The 20,474-nt window shown below is 39.4% G+C and overlaps 1 protein-coding gene across 2 annotated transcripts in view; it reads right to left on the bottom strand.

Moving 5' to 3' along the window:
- Positions 1–5,612: 5,612 nt before the first annotated feature.
- Positions 5,613–20,474, bottom strand: part of SAMSN1 (SAM domain, SH3 domain and nuclear localization signals 1) — a 126,309-nt gene continuing 111,447 nt past the window's right edge. Inside the window, exons 14-16 of one of the 2 annotated variants that reach the window (XM_038387584.2) lie at positions 18,368–18,574; positions 14,112–14,262; positions 5,613–7,078 (exon numbers count right to left, since the gene is read on the bottom strand). In XM_038387584.2, the coding sequence (XP_038243512.1) occupies positions 6,879–7,078; positions 14,112–14,262; positions 18,368–18,574 (558 nt within the window). In that variant the 3' untranslated portion in view covers positions 5,613–6,878. The remainder of the gene's footprint in view (positions 7,079–14,111; positions 14,263–18,367; positions 18,575–20,474) is intronic. The other variant, XM_038387587.1, reaches the window with a different exon arrangement.

The raw sequence follows: 20,474 nt of genomic DNA, 5'->3' as shown, positions 1-20,474 counted from the left end.
TCAACCAACTGCCTTTGCTTCTATTCTTTCTAAAACATTGATGGGCCTTTCAGTTAATTATGGGTGCATAATTCCATAAGAGTGCTTCCAATAGCCACCAGACCATTTGTAAAAATTCTTCCTAACTAAACAGAGTATATAAGCACCTGAGAGACTTTAAAATATTGATATTCTGCAGTCAAAAAGGGGTGTGGTAGAGGTGGACAAAACCCCATTGGAGTGTTTAAAACATCTAGGCCATTTTCAGTAAGGATTTCTACTTCAAGAGTCATGCTAATATAGCCTTGGACTAATGTGTGTAGCTGAAGGTTTACTAGGATGAATTTTATCCTTCCAGGCACACATGCTACAGCCCTTTCTTGTTCTGAATCCATATGATTCTAGGCTGAATAATGAAATCTTTTCAAAAGATTTATGCAGTGGCATTTCAAGAGATACCTATGCAATTTTCAGCCAGTACCTTCTTTCTCTTGACCCTCCTCAGTCTAAAACTTTTAGGAAAGATCCATAACTGGAAATTTCTTCATCACCAAATGCCTGAATTGCTGACGTGCTGGTGGAAAAAAAAAAGATCCTATGCTGCTTTTGTTTTAGTACAAGCTGACTAGCAGAAATTGGGGTAACTGACCTTTAGAGTGGACACTCAGGATAGAAGTAAAGCTATATACATACAATGCAAGTTATTTTAAATCATATTGTATTAATTGACATTCATTGTGCATCTTTCTGTTGTTTATTGCTGGTTACTGATGTGAAGTTTGTTGATATTATAGGTAGGGCAAACATTTGTTTCATATAAATAGGATTTTCAGTTGAATAGGTTTTAATTAGATGATACTTGCTTTTGAAATTATGAGGTACAGTAAGTCTGTTATATCTAGAATCTTATATTATTGAATCATATCTCTTGTAAATTTGTTTGCTTTTTTGGCAAATATCATCTAAATTTGATGCCAATTCCTCAACAATAAATTAATTCTCCAACATATGGTATTAAATTATGGTGCTGCAGAGACCAACCTAACTTGGAGGATCTGGCTTGAGTCAACACCGATCCCATAGGGTGGACTGTCTGACTCACAGGTCAGCATGCAAAAAGCACAGGTTCCTTCTGCTGATAGACAGTCAACCCGCTTCCTCACTAACCACCCTACTACCACCACCAATGCAGATTCTCCTTCTCATGTTTTTTGACACCATGTAATGGTTTTTGTCTCCTTGCATGAATATACCCTGTAGGCAGCAGTTCTACATCCAAAATATAATTTCTGTCATAGACTCAGACAGAGAGGATCAACTTTACTGATGATATGGTTAGTTTCTGGAAAGAAATGCACCACATTTAACAGTAGCAATTCTCCTAACATCTAATTGCCTGTCTATCTATTTACGTGTAATTGTAAGACTATCTGTACTAATTCCATATTGTGACTCCCAATAGTATTACACACCATGGGGACTGTCTGTAAAAACACAGATGGAACCAAGCACAGAAATAAAAAATTCAGAGAACTGGGCTGCGTTAAGGAATTAAAAACCAGCGTCTTTCCAGTTTGGTATCAGCTGATGGGAGGCAACAAAGAGACAGACATTTGCTAGTTCACAGATCTAATAACAATGGCTTTCCATCGATAATCAGTGAAAAAGATAGAAACCCTTTATAAAATGAGAGATCATATGTTTTAGTTCATTACAACTGAGCAAAGTCAGTACTGTTACTGTTTAGCAAAAGAAAATACTAAGGAGTTGGCTAAATGTCCTGTAGCCATGTTTGTAGTGCTAATGTACAGTAGCACTTTCATCAGTCACACTAATAGTCTAGCTTCTTCAGAAAGCTTGTTGACATTTAATACTAAAATAATAAATAATAAATTCAATTTTCATTAATACAGCAAGCCAAGTGGGTATTTACTGCAGCAGGCTATCCTGATATTGTTCATTTTACTAAATATATCTGCTTTGGTAACATGCTAGTGATTAACCTCCAAAACAGGGGAAGCATTGGAGACAACTCAGGATATGGTAAGGTGATGTGTTGGAGAGATTTGTATGAAGGAACGCGAGTCCTTTGGTTTGACTTTTCTTCATTTTGCTAGAAAGCTGATTTTCCTGTCCTGCCCTGAGTAACTTTGAGTTGCCCTCCCATTTACACATGTGCTCTGTAAAGTACAATGTTAGTGGAGAAGATATTTAAAAAGCTCTCCGCATTTAAGATGGTGCTTGGAGTCAGTATGGGACTGTTCTCACATGATATGGCAGACAATGCAGAGAGGGTTGAAGTACAATGTTCTGTTGAGCACCGTACTTGAAGAGTACCATGTTTACGCTTTCAAAAGCTTGGGTGCCTGATTTTCAAAGAGTCTGCTGAGAACCCACAAATGCAGCTGAAGTCTGTGGGAGCTGCACATACTCAGCACTTTTGAGGCCAGTCCAGCAGCATCTAAAAATGATAACAAAACCTGAGCAAGAAGAGTAGAGAGAGTTTTTTGAAAATTTGTCCCTAACTGGTTTGTTAGCAAATCCAGGACAGAGTTGTGACTAGAACCCAGCTTCTGGCTCTCAGTCTGGTGTCCTAGCACTACATCCTAGGAGCTTCTCAGTGTAGCAACTACCTCTCTCTCTTTCTGAGTTTTCCCAGCACCCAGAAAAGGTGCTTATTTGAGGCATGGACACGAGGCATGCTCCAAAATCCACTTAAGTCAATAATTATAGTTGCACAATACACAAATATTGGTTACATTTCAGTCCCCAAGTCTGACTACAACACCACAGCAACCTGTTTGGAACCCCTCCCCCCTCCTTTTTTTTTAAATGAATACACATTACTAAAGGAAACCTCAGCTTGCTCTTTCTGGCTGATTATGTCAACTTTGCCCCATTCTGGAACATCACTGAAAGCCAATCATTTATAAAAAGAAAAGGAGTACTTGTGGCACCTTAGAGACTAACAAATTTATTAGAGAATAAGCTTTCGTGAGCTACAGCTCACTTCATCGGATGCATCGAAATGCATCTTTTTGCGAATACAGACTAACACGGCTGGTACTCTGAAACCAATCATTTATATTACATCTCATAAAAAAGAGAGGGAATCAATGAATTACAAACAAGTATAATTCACATGGACACAGTGTGCCCAAAATGCATCTCTCACCCTGTTTTAAAAACTGAAAATGGAGTGATTTCTGCCCATTTCCTTGATTCTGTGCCTGACAACACAGGGGAAGGTGCACATTTTTATATGGATGAATGGGCTCCTCTACATATTCCATATGAGAGCTGGGCGTTGCATTGCAACACACTTGGCCTTCGGGTCCCATAAAAACAATTTGACTTAAGCCACATATAACTCAGCCTGCATGTACGTATGAAAACATCCTCACATTTTGTTCTTTTTAATAACCTATTTGCTTTACATATAGTGGCCTATTGCAACACATCCTTACTCAGGGCTGTAGTCTCACCCACATTACAAACACTGGGAGGGGAAAAAACCCCTTTAGAAACTTCATAGGTCTGACTTTCCTCTATCTTGTACCTTGTGTAATCACCTGGGCAAAGTCAGAAGAAAATGCTCTTAGATCAGAATTCTGCAGTCACCTACACTGCTTACAGTGGTTTACACCCACTTTGTACACAGCTAATTGAATGTGCACGGTACCAAGCATTGGCAAATCAGGCCCATTGAGTTTCAAGAGATTTATGACAAAAGGAAAAGTCAGGGAGCAGATTCCAAGGTTGTGCAGGCCAATCCCTGTGGGTTTTTAGGGCCTCTATGTGACACGTTGGTTCCTTCTATGGTGCTGTGTGGCCACTGGCCAGCCTTCACCTAAGAAACACAGCTCCCATAGAAGTCCTGTTTCTCTTGACTCCTCTGACTGTGAAATACTTCTCTCTCCATTTGATTGTGGGAAAGTGATGAGCAGAAGGCAATGCTGCTAAAAGTAACACTGACTTCTGCATTGGTATCATCATGACTCTGCACTGTGAAATCCAGGGCCTCTTCAACTCTTTCTACCTTGTTTTGGTCCTTCCCTCACACCCTGCAATGAAGGGAAATGTAGGGCTCCCCATTTTGTCTGACTAGGACCAAGGATCCTACACTCCCTCAATTATGAGGCACAGAGGGTGTAAATAAGTGAAATAGAGCATAAAACGGCCCCGAAGGAGTGAAAGGTAGGGCCTTCACAGCATGCTCCCCTCCCTTGACATTCTTGGCAGCCTTTGGAACCTCCTCAAGTTGACATGAGTCTTTTCTTAAAATTTCTCACCATTGCTACCACTGGGGCAGCTCATTTTTTTATTTAGACAAGACAACATTGAAGCCAATAGGTGCATTGCTTGAGTAAGGACTCTTGGTTTAATCCATGATCAGGGCAATTAACAGAATTGCGCTAAGTTGCAAGAAGGCTGTACATGCCTGTTGCCTGTAACCTGATTTTTTTTATGCTTTGTGGTGTACAATTTCCTCATCATTTTTCTCAGAACTGCTTGAGTGAGCGGAAATTTCTCAATGTGAGATGTAATCATTTAGCCTTCACAGGAAGTTGCAAATGGCTTAAATAAACTTAGTTACTTTGACACATTTTCCAGCACACACAACGATTTTCACAGATGTTGACTGTGTTTCTAACTGGTTTGGGACACAAACAGCTAAACACACAGTTCACATCCACACTTTTAATGAGTGGTTAATAGTCAGTCTGTCAATTATAACTGTCCACCAACCTTGCCATCAACTGAATCTGGTGCATGGATTGGTTCCTGTAAAACAACGGGCATGTGGATATTTTGCTAAACACACAGCCACACCTAACTGTGTCACTGTAACTGATTAAACAAGTCCTCTCTCCTCCTATAAATCTGTACTGATAGATATCCCACAGAACATTTGAGTCACTCTATATGCCTCCCTTTGTGGACTCTAATCACTCATGCATAGGCTATCCTAGAGATCTTACCTGACTGTCACCTGAACATGCTTCTCTGGAACAAAAGTTGCTACCATTGATTTAGCTCATGTCGGTACCGTATGCATCCGCATACAGATGTTTACTGAAATAACTCATTAGAAATACATTAGGAAACTGATTTAGTGAACCTGGTGCAAGTTTCTGTGTCGAGATGCCTTAAAAGAAATTCCATTTTGGCTCATGCATCATCAAAGGCTTGTTAAGTGAGTTCTAATTGCAGATCCTTTTTCAGTAGTTATACGAGAACCCACTTAGCTTGACATACAGAAGCCAGCTCCAGTCTGCAGGGCTGGAAGTTAACAAGAAAATATAACCTAAGCCTATCTTGCTTCTTGTAAACACAGCATGTTTGATATGGAAGTCTGGAACATACAGAAAATATGGAATCCCACAATGCCGTGTTCACAAAGTAACTTTTCAGAGTAGAACCACACCTTATGGTTCTGAGGCCAACATGAACACACCCATTGCACTATGGCATTTAGTGACAGGTAGAGAGAAGGCTGCCAAAACAGTTTTCATTATAAATCCCCATTTTCATTTGTTCATAACTTCCTCGGAAATTCTCTTTTTCAGAAACTTTCCAGGCTTGGTCTTTCTGAAGGGTGATTTTTAAAAAAATGTCAGCAAGCTAGTGGAAACTATTCAACATAGATATAATTTATGAAAATGTGTGACTAATAGGTGAGAGAGGAAGTCACTACATTAATTTGATACAGATTATGCATGATAAAAAATGCTCAGTAGATGTCTCATATATTATGTTACCATTATAAACGTACTGTCTTTGAAAAGTTAGTGTCCACATTAAAAAGTTTTTAAGAGTCTCAATCACATAGTTCTGTTTATTGTCAAAGGAAGTACTTCAAGAAGAGGGAAAAAGCAAATAAAAGGTATATTCTAGTGTAAAATACATGGGGAAATGATGATTAGTTGTTGTATGGAGTACACTGATAATATATACCAATGTATTAGCTATTGGCTTTTGCATACAAACAAGTATTTCTACTGACAAATTTCAAGCTAAGCGCACAAGAAAGGAGTTTCACCAAAAATAATAATGAAAGCTCAGTTGTGGATATCAGTTAGTTGCTAATAGCTCTTGCTTTCAATTCACAATGTTTAGAAAGTCTGTAAATAGTAATAAAAAGATAAATGTGTACAAAATTCAAACTGCAAGTTGCTCCTAAAGGCTACTGAAGACAGAGGGCCGGATTCTCATTTACACTAAGGCCCCTTTGCACCATGCTAATGTAAAGAGGCCTTCAAGTGGCTGAAATTACCTTTATGCCCACTTTAAGGCCAATTTACACAGCAGAGTGGTGTAAAGCAGCTTTAATGTAAATGTGAGTCAGACCCACTATTTTACATAGTACTGTAGAATATCAACCCTAATCACCTTTTTATTATGCTAGTGTACTGGTGAAAAGTTTGTTTTGTACAAATATCACAGAAACATTCCTCAGAAGATAAAAAAGGACAATAATTAATATGTAGCTTTTAAAATAAATATGTACACTATTTACAATATTTCAGAATGTTTCAGAAGATAACATACCCAGAACTATGTGCCAATGCCTAAAAATAACTCCCTATTCTTTTAATAGAAAATGATTTTATATCTATATTATCTATCTATACATAGCAGTTATTTATTTTCCATTCAGTCAACTGTTAAAGAATTAATAAACAAGGAAAGTATGGGACATTATTTTCGTCAACCAAGATTCAGGTATGCAGTGTTCATATATTGAATAAAGTCAAAAATATTGTACTTCAGCTGGAAACCCTAAGAGTGCTTTCGATGCTGAGAATATTTGCAACCTATTATTGTGCTGCCATACTAGCAAGTTAGCTAAATGTATCTGATAGTCCTGTCTGCACTGCTGCAGAAAAGCACATATATCAGTTGGTCTCAGTGATGTTGATCGTCTGTAGCATGACAGGTAGGTTTTCTGGATCTAGCTCTTCTTTGCCATTATCTGAATTTTCCGATGAGATGTAACAGCCAGAGTCTCTCGGACAGTCATTTACCTCTGACTTGTTAAAGCTGAGATCGGGCCTTAAAGTCAGGGTCTGTTGCTCATTTTCATGTTCTAGTTCAGCTGTAAAAAATGAAAAGGAAAGTGTTATGAACCCCCCCAACCAACACTTAGATGATTACAAGATTGTTCTTGGAGCACTGCAGAAACTGAATTGGCAAACTGCCGATCTATTAGAGCTGTACCTTATATCTGTTAGAAATTGAAACCTTAGAAATCAAAGGATTGATTGTTATCACTACATGATGTCAACAGCCACTGTAGCCCACTCAACATCAACATGATCCTGCAATACATTGCTCACAGCTGAATACCTGAACCCCAAAGAAGACAAAATGACTGTGTATTGGTTCAAGGGTCTTCTTGTGCAAAGTGCATTGCAACACTGGAGTCTATATGCCTGACTCTTCCCCTTCCCTCACTTTCAAAACCCTTTTAAAGACCAATTCAGTATCATCTAACATTCCAGTTTTCAATGTGCCCTCAACCTTCTGTGATTGATGTGTAATGTAGTGCTAGATTTAGGCTATGTCTACACTACACAGCTTTTAGCACACAGCTGTGCCACTACAGCCATGCCGCTAAAAGATGCGCAGTGTAGCTGATGTTTGTTGGTGGGAGAGAGCTCTCCGGCCGACAAAAAACTTCCACACCCAGCGAGCAGTGGTAGCTTTGTTGGCAGGAGAGCACTCCTGACGACAAAGCACTGTTCACACCGGTGCTTTTCCTCCACAAAACTCTTGTCTTTTGGGGTGTGAGTGTTTTTTTAATACCTCTGAATGATAAAAGTTTTATTCTTCACTTGCCAGTGTAGACAAAGCCTTAGTGTATTTATTTACAGTACTGGGTATGTTAACCATGCCATACAACTGCAAGATTTTTCAAAAGTGCCCACAAAGAGGGCCAGATTTGCCAAAGAGCTCAGTTCCCATTTTGGTACCAAAATGAAATGGCCAGCTTTTCAAAAGCAATAAGGATCATATTTTTAAAGAGATGTAGGTGTTGCTGTACTCAGCATTGCAAAGCCTAACTGGGTTAGGCATTTAAGTCTCATTTTCAAAAGGGACTTAGGCACTGAGCCTAAATCTCATTGAAATTCAAAATCCCTTTTGAAATGAGACTTGAGCTTTGCAATGCTGAGTGCAGCAAGGACTAAATACCTTTAAAAATCTGGACCTTAGCTTTTCAGTGAGAGCTGCTGGTGCTCAACATTTCTGAAAATCTGGCCATACATAAATAAAGGGCAGTTAGTCACACAACTTCCATTCATGCCGTTGAAAATCTCCCCAAATTAAATAGAAGCAAATTTCTCTTTCAAAACATTTGTCCTTATTTAGCACTTGCGCTATAATGAATAATCTGCCACTGAATGGAAAAAAGACACACTGCCTCAACAGGAAGAACATAAACTGATCTCTCAACCAACTACAACCTGGCATCTCACTGAACATACCAAAATGCCATGAATTTTATATATATTTGACACAGAAGGTGGTTCACTACTCTATCAGCAACTCGTATCAGGCCTGACATACTACACCTAACACACTGTCGGCACTCTGTATCTTAAAGCTGTCATATAAGGTATCATATATGAACTGGTAACACACTGGTCTTAAAATCATTGCATGGCATATGCATGGGGTGTGTACAAAGGATTATCAATAGATGCTAGAATTGTGTTCTAAACATGTGTCAGCAGGATTAAGATACACAAGGAATGTGGTTATCTGTGTCTCTGATGTAAATTAGGTAAGGTGTGACCAAAGACAAAGAAAAGCACATTTACATACAAGTCAAACAAAGCCATCAGGAGAGCAACAGGGGAAAGAGAAAAGAATTATTCTGAAATTTTTATATGTAATGATCAGTTTTGTACTCAATTAATACTATATTTGCTAATGATGACAGCTTTATAGTGAACTTGAATCCTGTGTATTGGAAGTAGAGTAGATTATGTGCATTTACAGAATGGTCTTATCTAGCATATGTTTACCGGGAGGCTGGGGTCCAGATTATATTTACAGTGTGCATTGCTGATGCACTAGGAAGAATTATGGCTTTGGATGCAAAACCCTCCTTGGAAAAGGCAGGCATTCAAGGAAGATTCATAGATAGTCATTTCAAAACAATCACAATATTTCATTCCAAAAAATGTAAAAACTGGACACTGGCATTGTTGGAACTTTTTTCTTTTTCTAACCAAAGTTCTGGCAAAATCAACCTGATTTCACAAAGCATTTCAGTTTTCAAAAGAATTGTGTATTCTAACACAATATGGTACCATCAAAGTATCTCCAACCAGCTCCAATTGTAATCATCTACCCTGAAACTCCTGCATAACACATCTGCATCAAGACCATAACCTCTTTTGAGGTACAGATTATCTTTTTAGAAAGCTATCCATTCTTAATTTAAAGACTTCAAGTGATGGAGAATCCACCATTTCCCTATGTAAATTAGTGGTTAACTTCCCTCACTGTTAAAAAGGTGCACCTTTGGTCAGATTTGGCAGTGTCTGTAACTATTTCATCCTCTCCCCACTTTACAGAGGATGGTTTGTCATATGAAATTTCATCTCTTTTTGTAGGGAAAATTTTTGGTAATATATTGGGCCAAGTTAATTTCTGGAGTAACTCCAGTTACTTAAATGGAGTTATATCAGGATTATTAATTATTATTATTATTGGTTAATCATAATAAGAGAGGATAAATATGTGATGCCTAACCTAGTTTTTCTATTAGCTCATGCTATATTTCAGCCAATGCCAACAAAAAACATGCCTGCTTGCTCACTGTGTGCTTACAGAATTCAGCAAGTTATTGTATGAACCCTTCCTTAGATGCTGAACTCAAAACGTCTTCCTATTCCTCAACTGTAATCCCGTGATCAGTTATAATATCACTTGCAAGTGCTTTTTATCAGCTTCAGTAGAATCATTTCTCTGTCCCATTAAACAGTGACCAAAAAAAGTGTTAATCCTGTTTACATCATTGAGATGAAAGAGGAAGCTTTGTCTTTGTCTTTCTTTCTTTTTTTTTTATTAAAGTGAGCAGGAGGAGACTGTTATTGCTGGAATTTTTTTTTAATTCCATTTTTTTGGTCATCCTATTTGTTTCCTTTTCATTAAAAGATGACTTTTTAACTATGTTCATCTGAATAGTATAACTTCTTGTGCACAACTGGATCTGTTGTGGGTTTTTTTGCATTTGTGTCTTCCCATCATGGTGTCACAATGACAAATCACATTTGGACCAAAAATGGCAGGAGCTGAAACTTCTGTAAGAGGACTATGTATACATTTTTCCTATGGCTTTTGAATTATTGTGTGATGTGAATATATGGTAGTCTTGGGTAAACTCTCAAAAAGAAAAGGAGTACTTGTGGCACCTTAGAGACTAACAAATTTATTAGAGCATAAGCTTTCGTGAGCTACAGCTCACTTCATCGGATGCATTTGGTGGAAAAAACAGAGGAGAGATTTATATACACACACACAGAGAACATGAAACAATGGGTTTATCATACACACTGTAAGGAGAGTGATCACTTAAGATAAGCCATCACCAACAGCAGGGGGGGAAAGGAGGAAAACCTTCCATGGTGACAAGCAGGTAGGCTAATTCCAGCAGTTAACAAGAATATAAGAGGAACAGTGGGGGGTTAATTGTATCCAGTTAACTTAGGCTTGAATAGAGACTGGGAATGGATGAGTCATTACACAAAGTAAAACTATTTCCCCCTGGTATTTCTCCCCCCCACCCCTCCCCCCACTGTTCCTCTGATATTCTTGTTAACTGCTGGAATTAGCCTACCTGCTTGTCACATGGAAGGTTTTCCTCCTTCCCCCCCCCCTGCTGTTGGTGATGGCTTATCTTAAGTGATCACTCTCCTTACAGTGTGTATGATAAACCCATTGTTTCATGTTCTCTGTGTGTGTGTATATAAATCTCTCCTCTGTTTTTTCCACCAAATGCATCCGATGAAGTGAGCTGTAGCTCACGAAAGCTTATGCTCTAATAAATTGGTTAGTCTCTAAGGTGCCACAAGTACTCCTTTTCTTTTTGCGAATACAGACTAACACGGCTGCTACTCTGAAACTTGGGTAAACTCTGTAACTTTCTAGAAAGCAGAGTATATGCACACACTTTTTTTGTAGCAAAATCAATCTGAGATAAATAAGCTAAAAACTAAATCACTACGAAGACAGAATGGGACTCTGAAGTGGTGGAGCACTGAACCTCAGTGTCACAACTATATCATTATTCTGGTAAAAAAAATGGTATTTTCTGTGGAAAAAGTTAGAAGATTTAGAAAATGTTCCAGTGTTTGTTGTCTGAAAAAAATAAAAATATTAAATTTTCTGTTTTTCATTGAAAAAACAGAAAGTTTCAAACAAAACAAGTATTTTCTTCAGGAAAAACAGGCCAATTTTGTCTGAAAAAATTGACAGAAAATTTTCAGCCTAGTCTGACTATCATGCAGTAAACACAAAAGCTGCCTCAACAGAATATTGAGCATTATAAATATATATGGATTCAGGGTAAAAGTCAAGTTCTCCTACTTCACAAACAAAAGCTATATTTATTTTTAACTTTTGACTTTTACACCTACTTGTTCTTAACCTCCTGGATACACTGTCAAGCTCTTTATCATTGAAGGTAAGTTTGTAGGGTTAACCTGGATGTCAGTGAAAGATACATTTTACAGGAAAAGGAATAGATAAAGATCAACTGTTAAGTGTTGCAGATTCATCAGACCTCACTATCTGATCGACAAATAAAAGGCGTGTTATTTTTTCTACAATAAATCAGTTTCATTTCAGATACATAGCTTTCAGCTTTTTCAGTCAGAGCTGTCTAAGATAAGGTTAGAGGAGTCCAAGTATGCAGAATTTTGACACATATTCCAATACAGACTTTTTCCAAACTTTTTCTTTTTGCTGTGCCCTCCCGGTGCATTCTCTCCTCTGCTGCCCTGCCCTGGTTCGGACACCCAGCTGGCCCTAGCCCTGCACCCCACCTTTTGTCTCCCGATAACCTCATTGCATCACAGAGTTCGAAAACCAATGTTTTAATACTATTTTAAACTATAGGATTAGACTAAGAGTATTGAAGAAATATGAGGCCTTAGGTCTTTGACAATGAATGTGTGATGCATATGCGGTTTTTCCACTTGTTAGCTCTTGGAAATTATTATTACTACCACTATTTTGGTGGGTCTGTAGATGTGCATGGAACTTTACAGCACTATTGAAAGGATACATCCATTCATAAAAAAGTTTATAATCTAAAACCCTGATTCAGGAAAATAATTAAATGTATGCTTTAGAAAAATTCCTATTGACTATCAGTGGGGCCAGGATTTCAGCTCATGACCACATATATATGTAAGATCACTTATAACAATGGTGTCCAGCTTTTGCAACCCAATTTTCCAGTTGGATTGACTGAAGCACAAGGAGGTCAAATGAGCTGGCCAAGGTCACACATTGAGTCAGACGCTCAGGTTGGACTTAACCCCAAGATCATCTTGGCTCCCCTTCTTTTGTTGTAACTACTTGACCGAATAGCTTATTTATATTCCTCTATGCAGTTGTATCAATTTGAGTTTTTAACATCTTTGTACTTTAGAGTGTCATGTCAACCCTTGCACATTACTTCTCCCCTCATCAGTCTGCTGACAAATACTACTGTGCTATGGCAATCAGTTAAGGTCAGCTTCATCACCATGCTCCGGATTCAGGAAAGCATTTTCCTTGAATGTGTGCTTAAAGTTAATCATACATAAGTCCTATTGACATCTCTGGGACTTAATAAAAACTTTATAATTAAGCACATGCTTAAATTGAGGCCTATTCACTATTCTACTTTTTTGAGAACAATGTTTGACTGAACTGAAATACTCATGTATTCACAGCTGAGGTGAAGCAATTATTCATCTCATCCATGGATCTAATACTCCAACATCATCAGTTGCCTTGAAACAAGGAACACATTACAAGACTTATTATTTACAGAACAATTACAAGGGTTTCAATTGTTAAACTTCTGCACAACTATCCTCAAGTATACTATTCTGCCTGAAAAACAATGGCATAAACCCATACTGGCAAAGGGTAGGGACCACACATGGACGGCAAAGATTAATTAATCAAGGTTTAATGTAAAGAATATGAAAAGGCTGTGTAAGGTTAAGGACACTCTTCCCTGATCCTTGCACTTTTGCTGGCATGGGAACATGAAGAACATCAAGTGATTAAAAGACACTAACTTATGTCTGACTGTTAAAGAGTTTAGATAGTTAAGGCTGCCTGCAATGCTTGCTATCACTTGAGTATTAAAAAGAGTAAATCATAATTACAGCAAACCGGAACAGCATTTCATGACTACAGAAACCTGTTAAAATTACTCATACTTTGCACCAATAAAAAAATCTTTGTAAAAATAGAACCTTGGCATTTTCTGTTCCTGTTTTGTTTGTTAATTGTTGATGTAAAATGTGTAGGATAAAATATACAGAATGTGCAACATGATCAGTTAGCAACCTAGATATGTACTGGTTTCAGAGTAGCAGCTATGTTAGTCTGTATCAGCAAAAAGAACAGGAGTACTTGTGGCACCTTAGAAACTAACAAATTTATTTGAGCATAAGCTTTCGTGGGCTACAGCCCACTTCATCGGATGCATAGAATGGAACATATAGTAAGAAGATATTTACACATACAGAGAACATGAAAAGGTGGAAGTACCCATACCAACTGTAAGAGGCTAATTAATTAAGACGAGCTATTATCAGCAGGGGAAAAAAAGTTTGAAGTGATAATCAAGATGGCCCATTTCGGACAGTTGGCATGAAGGTGTGAGGATACTTAACATGCTGAAATAGATTCAATTAGTGTAATGACCGAGCCATTCCCAGTCTCTGTTCAAACTTAAATTGGAGATAAACCTGAGATAATTTTTCAGCAATTTTTCCTATTTGAGGGAAAAAATCTGATTTGCGGACCTCAGCAGAAGTCACCATTATTTTAAATGTGTTAGTGTTTCCAATTAAAATGAGAACATAACATCGAATGTAAGTTTACACACTTACTTTCATAATCCTGTAGATTCTCAACTGCAGAGAGTAACCTTGCCCTGTCTTCTGGGTTTGTAATATTTAGTTCAATCAAATGGCTCTCCTGTAGCTCCTTTAAATCCTCCAAAGTCTCATAACCATTTAGCAAGAGGGTTGATGAGTATTCCTACAAAAGGAAAAGCAAACAATTCCTTTAGTAAGCAAAAAGAAAAGGAGTACTTGTGGCACCTTAGAGACTAACAAATTTATTTGAGCATAAGCTTTTGTGAGCTACAGCTCACTTCATCGGATGCATTTGGTGGAAAATACAGTGGAGAGATTTCTATACACACACAGAGAACATGAAACAATGGGTTTTATCATACACACTGTAAGGAGAGTGATCACTTAAGATGAGCCATCACCAGCAGCGGGGGGGCGGGGGGGAAGGAGGCAAACCTTTCATGGTGACAAGCAAGGTAGGCCATTTCCAGCAGGTAACAAGAACATCTGAGGAATACTGGGGAGTGGGGGAGAAATAACATGGGGAAATAGTTTTACTTTGTGTAATGACTCATCCATTCCCAGTCTCTATTCAACCTTAGTTAATTGTATCCAGTTTGAAAATTAATTCCAATTCAGCAGTCTCTCGTTGGAGTCTGTTTTTGAAGTTTTTTTGTTGAAGGACAGCCACCCTCAGGTCTGTAATCGAGTGACCAGAGAGACTGAAGAGTTCTCCGACTGGTTTTTGAATGTTATAATTCTTGACCTCTGATTTGTGTCCATTTATCCTTTTACGTAGAGACTGTCCAGTTTGACCAATGTACATGGCAGAGGGGCATTGCTGGCACATGATGGCATATATCACATTGGTAGATGTGCAGGTGAATGAGCCTCTGATAGTGTGGCTGATGTGATTAGGTCCTATGATGGTGTCCCCTGAATAGATATGTGGACAGATTTGGCAACGGGCTTTGTTGCAAGGATAGGTTCCTGGGTTAGTGGTTCTGTGTGGTGTGTGAGTATTTGCTTCAGGTTGGGGGGCTGCCTGTAAGTAAGGACTGGCCTGTCTCCCAAGATCTGTGAGAGTGATGGGTCGTCCTTCAGGTTAAGTTGTAGATCCTTGATGATGCATTGGAGAGGTTTTAGTTGGGGGCTGAAGGTGATGGCTAGTGGCGTTCTGTTATTTTCTTTGTTGGGTCTGTCCTGTAGTAGGTGACTTCTGGGTACTCTTCTGGCTCTGTCAATCTGTTTCTTCACTTCATCAGGTGGGTATTGTAGTTGTAAGAATGAATGATAGAGATCTTGTAGGTGTTTGTCTCTGTCTGAGAGATTGGAGCAAATGCGGTTATATCATAGAGCTTGGCTGTAGACAATGGATCGTGTGGTATGATCTGGATGAAAGCTAGAGGCATGGAAATAGGAATAGCGGTCAGTAGGTTTCTGATATAGGGTGGTGTTTATGTGACCATTGCGTATTAGCACAGTAGTGTCCAAGAAGTGGATCTCTTGTGTGGACTGGTCCAGGCTGAGGTTGATGGTGGGATGGAAATTGTTGAAATCATGGTGGAATTCCTCAAGGGCTTTTTTTCGATGGGTCCAGATTATGAAGATGTCATCAATGTAGCGCAAGTAGAGTAGGGGCATTAGGGGACAAGAGCTGAGGAAGCATTGTTCTAAGTCAGCCATAAAAATGTTGGCATACTGTGGGGCCATGCGGGTACCCATCGCAGTGCCACTGATTTGAAGGTATACATTGTCCCCAAATGTGAAATAGTTATGGGTGAGGACAAAGTCACAAAGTTCAGCCACCAGGTTAGCCGTGACATTATTGGGGATACTGTTCCTGACGGCTTGTAGTCTATCTTTGTGTGGAATGTTGGTGTAGAGGGCTTCTACATCCATAGTAGCTAGGATGGTGTTTTTAGGAAGATCACCAATGGATTGTAGTTTCCTCAGGAAGTCAGTGGTGTCTCGAAGATAGCTGGGAGTGCTGGTAATGTAGGGCCTGAGGAGGGAGTCTACATAGCCAGACAATCCTGCTGTCAGGGTGCCAATGCCTGAGATGATGGGGCGTCCAGGATTTCCAGGTTTATGGATCTTGGGTAGCAGATAGAATACCCCAGGTCGGGGCTCCAGGGGTGTGTCTGTGCGGATTTGTTCTTGTGCTTTTTCAGGGAGTTTCTTGAGCAAATGCTGTAGTTTCTTTTGGTAACTCTCAGTGGGATCAGAGGGTAATGGCTTGTAGAAAGTGGTGTTGGAGAGGTGCCTAGCAGCCTCTTGTTCATATTCCGACCTATTCATGATGACGACAACACCTCCTTTGTCAGCCTTTTTGATTATGATATCTGAGGCTGTGGATGGCATTGTGTTCTGCACGGCTGAGGTTATGGGGCAAGTGATGCTGCTTTTCCACAATTTCAGCCCGTGCACGTCGGTGGAAGCACTCTATGTAGAAGTCCAGTCTGCTGTTTCGACCTTCAGGAGGAGTCCACCCAGAATCCTTCTTTTTATAGTGTTGGTAGAAAGGTCTCTGTGGGTTAATATGTTGGTCAGAGGTGTGTTGGAAATATTCCTTGAGTCAGAGACGTCAAAAATAGGATTCTAGGTCACCACAGAACTGTATCATGTCCGTGGGGGTGGAGGGGCAAAAGGAGAAGCCCCGAGATAGGACAGATTCTTCTGCTGGGTTAAGAGTATAGTTGGATAGATTAACAATATTGCTGGGTGGGTTACGGGAACCACTGTTGTGGCCCCTTGTGGCATGTAATAGTTTAGATAGTTTAGTGTCCTTTTTCTTTTGTAGAGAACCAAGAATATGATTCAATAATTCTAGGTCAGGGGGGAAAATAATATTTCAAGACACTAAAAGAGAGTTTCCATTGAGATGGACTTGAACCAAACCCCTTCATTCCAATTCCCCCAAATTTCAGTGCCTGGCCCAAACAGGACAAACCAAAATAGGAGAAACCAAAACTCCAGATTCATTCACCTCTAAACTTTGTAAATGTTTGGATCTGGGTCTGACCTTTGTAGCTTGTGTCCCCTTTTTAATTTTAATGTAACTTACTTTCTGAGCATATTTTTCCTCTCCTTTTATAAGAGTAAACAAAATCTAGTGATGAAACCAGGAGCTTCTGTCTCCTAGTCTCAATTCACTGCCATCTCAGGCTGTGACCTTGGGCCATTCACAACCTCTCTGTATCTCAAGTTCCTGATCTGTAAAATGAAGATCAGTGGCCAAATTCAAGTCACATGAGGGATACATTTGACCCAATAATATTTACATCACTAACATGCAGTAGGAAGTTTTGAAGATTAATTAGGGTTTGCAAACTGCTTTGAAATAGCAGTGTCATATAAATACTGTCATTATTATTTTATGTCTGAGTTACAATAATTATTCCATTGATAAAACAGCCTAAGAAGCAGCATTCAAATTTTATGTATCCAGAAAACAATTTGAGTCCAGCTAGAAAACATTTTCCAGTCATAAAGAAGATGGAGTACCAGTCTGTTTTAAACTAAAAGGTAAGTACACAAAGGGATTCTTTTTTGGTAGTGCGCTTTTTTAGCAGCAAAATGATTGTGTGTTAATTCAAAGGAAACTACTGATGAGCAATTGTTGTGTAAAAGTGAGAGCACAGAGATAGCAAGGCTACAGCACATAATGTCACTTCCATGTAAAGATGAGATGAGCAAATCCAAAGCTCCATAAGCAGGCTGGGTATTTTGTTTACACTGGTGCCAGCCAGAGGGAGCATGCAGAGAACCATGTAGATGGCTGTAGGACTAATGCATTGTTACTCCTGGTGCCCTCAACTGTGTGTGTGTTGTCCCAGTTTCTGAGTATGTGTGTATTCCTGCAGGGAGAAGTGATTCATTCCCACCCAAAGACCAGTGCTATAACATTGTTGTTATTATTCTTATTTATCATTTGTATTGCAGTAATACCTAGAGACCTCATCAGAAATTGGGGCCCATTGGGCTAGGCACACTACACACCTATACTAAAAGAAGACTGCCTCTTCCCCAAGGACCTTACCAACTAAGAAAAAGGCATATTAAATGAAGTATTCATGCACTCTCATGCCTCATTTTGCCAACAACCACCCTCACATCCACATACCCACCAGTTAGGTAATGGAAGGAAGTAGCATCTTCTGGGCTACTGATGAGATATTTCCCAAGCTGCTAGAGCCTGCCATTTTGGCCCTGGCTGTGATGTAAAAATAAGAGCAAGTGCACAGAAACAAAATACTCCACACAAAACTGGAAATGTGTTTGCTGACCTGAAAATGGACCCGTTCCAAAAGTTCCTGCAGAGTTTTAGGTTTGGCCCTTTTGCTCTCTCTGTGCACCTTTATCTTCCTAGGTGTAGCTTCCGCTTCCAAAATAATATCGACGTAAATGAATTTGAAGTTTCCCACCTTGTTATTCAGCATGCCTGTCCACATGCCCATGGGAGTTTTGCAGATGATGTCTATAATGTCTCCTTTCTAGAGAAAAAAAAAGGCACACCATATCTGAGGCAGATGATTTGTGATATGTAACCTGTTACCTTAATGGAGCAAGAACAGAGTCACTACACAGATGACATCAAGCAGAAGCAATTTCAATGCTCAGGAGTATTAACAAGAGTGAAGAAACTCTCCTTCCACAACTAGGGAATACTTCTTGCTTTCAAAATTTCAGAAAACAATTGCAGAGTAATGTGTGGCAAGATTGGCCCTGGCCCTACAAACCCCTGCAGAGGAATAGGGGGCAGAAAGCAGACCCCTTTCTTGCTTGTGTGGGCAATACAATGCACAGATGGGATGGGAAGTAGCCTCCGTGGAGCTACTATTTTCCTTCCCATGCAGATGGGTCAACAGTGGGCAGGAAGGGACAGGAAATGGGTGCAGTCTTGGCAAGGAGCAAGGGGGCATTCATAGGATATATCTCCTCTACACAGTTAACCTGGACTCTTACCCAGGTTTTAGCCCAGGTTCCCAGCCTGCCCCCAAACCGTCCACACAGAAAAACCTCTAACTTGATCTGGAAGTGCTTTAAACCAGACTAGTTTACAAATCTTGGTGTGGGGGTTGGAACCCAGGCTCTGCTTTAACTTGAGCTGGAACCCACCCACTTTGCGGCGAGGATTCAGGCTAAATCACTCAAGTGCTGATAGGCCTCCAATGCCTTTCCCACAGTTTCCCCAAAGGGTAGACAAGTTCTCCCACAACTGATAAAAAAGAATCATAGAACACCTTGACACAAAAAAACCCCCAAAACAAAACATGGGATATGCTCCAGACAACAACAAGCAAGCGAGAAACGGTGAGGGCATGGTAACAAAGATAAACCTTTGCAGTCAGGGCTCACACCTGGGCTAGGCTTACCTGATCAGGTGCTGATCACCCAAGTTAACTCTTCAGTGAAAACATACTCTTAGAGTAACAATTCCCTTCCCAGTTTGCTCCTGGAATAGCGTAACTATGCACTGTACCAGGAGCAAACTCCTTTATTCTGGGCAGTTTGTAAATACACAATCTAGACCTTAATTGTTAAATTATATATATGCATAATTTTGCCTTAAAATAAGAATTTACCACAGTATTTCAAACAGTGGTTTGCAAAGCATATGCAGCAAATCTCCAAACCAATCTGGAGTTTGGAGATTTTGTTACAAACTTGAAATTGAGACCCAATTTATTACAATGTGTGTTATAAATTCTGCAAACATTTTGAGTAAATTTCAGCCAAATTATAGTTTTGCTTTGCGATCATGCAAAGTTCAGGTTTTCACCAGGTTTTGAGTTTGTTTGACCACTAAACTCAGAAGTATGAAACCACATGAAATGAAAGCTAAGGAAATGTTTACCCCCAGCCCCAGGAAGAGAAAACACTGTGTTTTTGGAAAGGTCTAATTTCTACATATTGGGAAGGGGTTTGGATTTGGATCCAGATTAGGTTCATCCTGGGGTTCAAAGCCAACTCAGAGCTAGGGTTTGTGTTTTGATTGAACAGTGCTGAAATTCTGTGGCCTGTACTCACAAGTTTTCAGCCCCAAGCAGCAGACAGTTCACAACTTTAAAACAGGTTTCAGAGTAGCAGTCATGTTAGTCTGTATTTGCAAAAAAGAAAAGGGAGTACTTGTGGCACCTTGGAGACTAACAAATTTATTTGAGCATAAGCTTTCGTGAGCTACAGTTGCATCAGATGAAGTGAGCTGTAGCTCACGAAGGCTTATGCTCAAATAACTTTAAAACAAGCTGTCTTAAAAGTGAAAAATATACATGACCTCATGTTATGCCATTTGATCACCAAAAAGCTGATTTGAAGGGGGAAAAAAACACTTAGGTGGTTGGGGAAGTAACAAACTAACTGGTGGTGAAAATGATCGCCAAGTAAAGGCAG

This window comes from Dermochelys coriacea, chromosome 1 (genome assembly GCF_009764565.3).
Source record: "Dermochelys coriacea isolate rDerCor1 chromosome 1, rDerCor1.pri.v4, whole genome shotgun sequence".
Lineage (NCBI taxonomy): Eukaryota > Metazoa > Chordata > Testudines > Dermochelyidae > Dermochelys > Dermochelys coriacea.
This window is presented reverse-complemented; position numbering and strand designations above follow the sequence as displayed.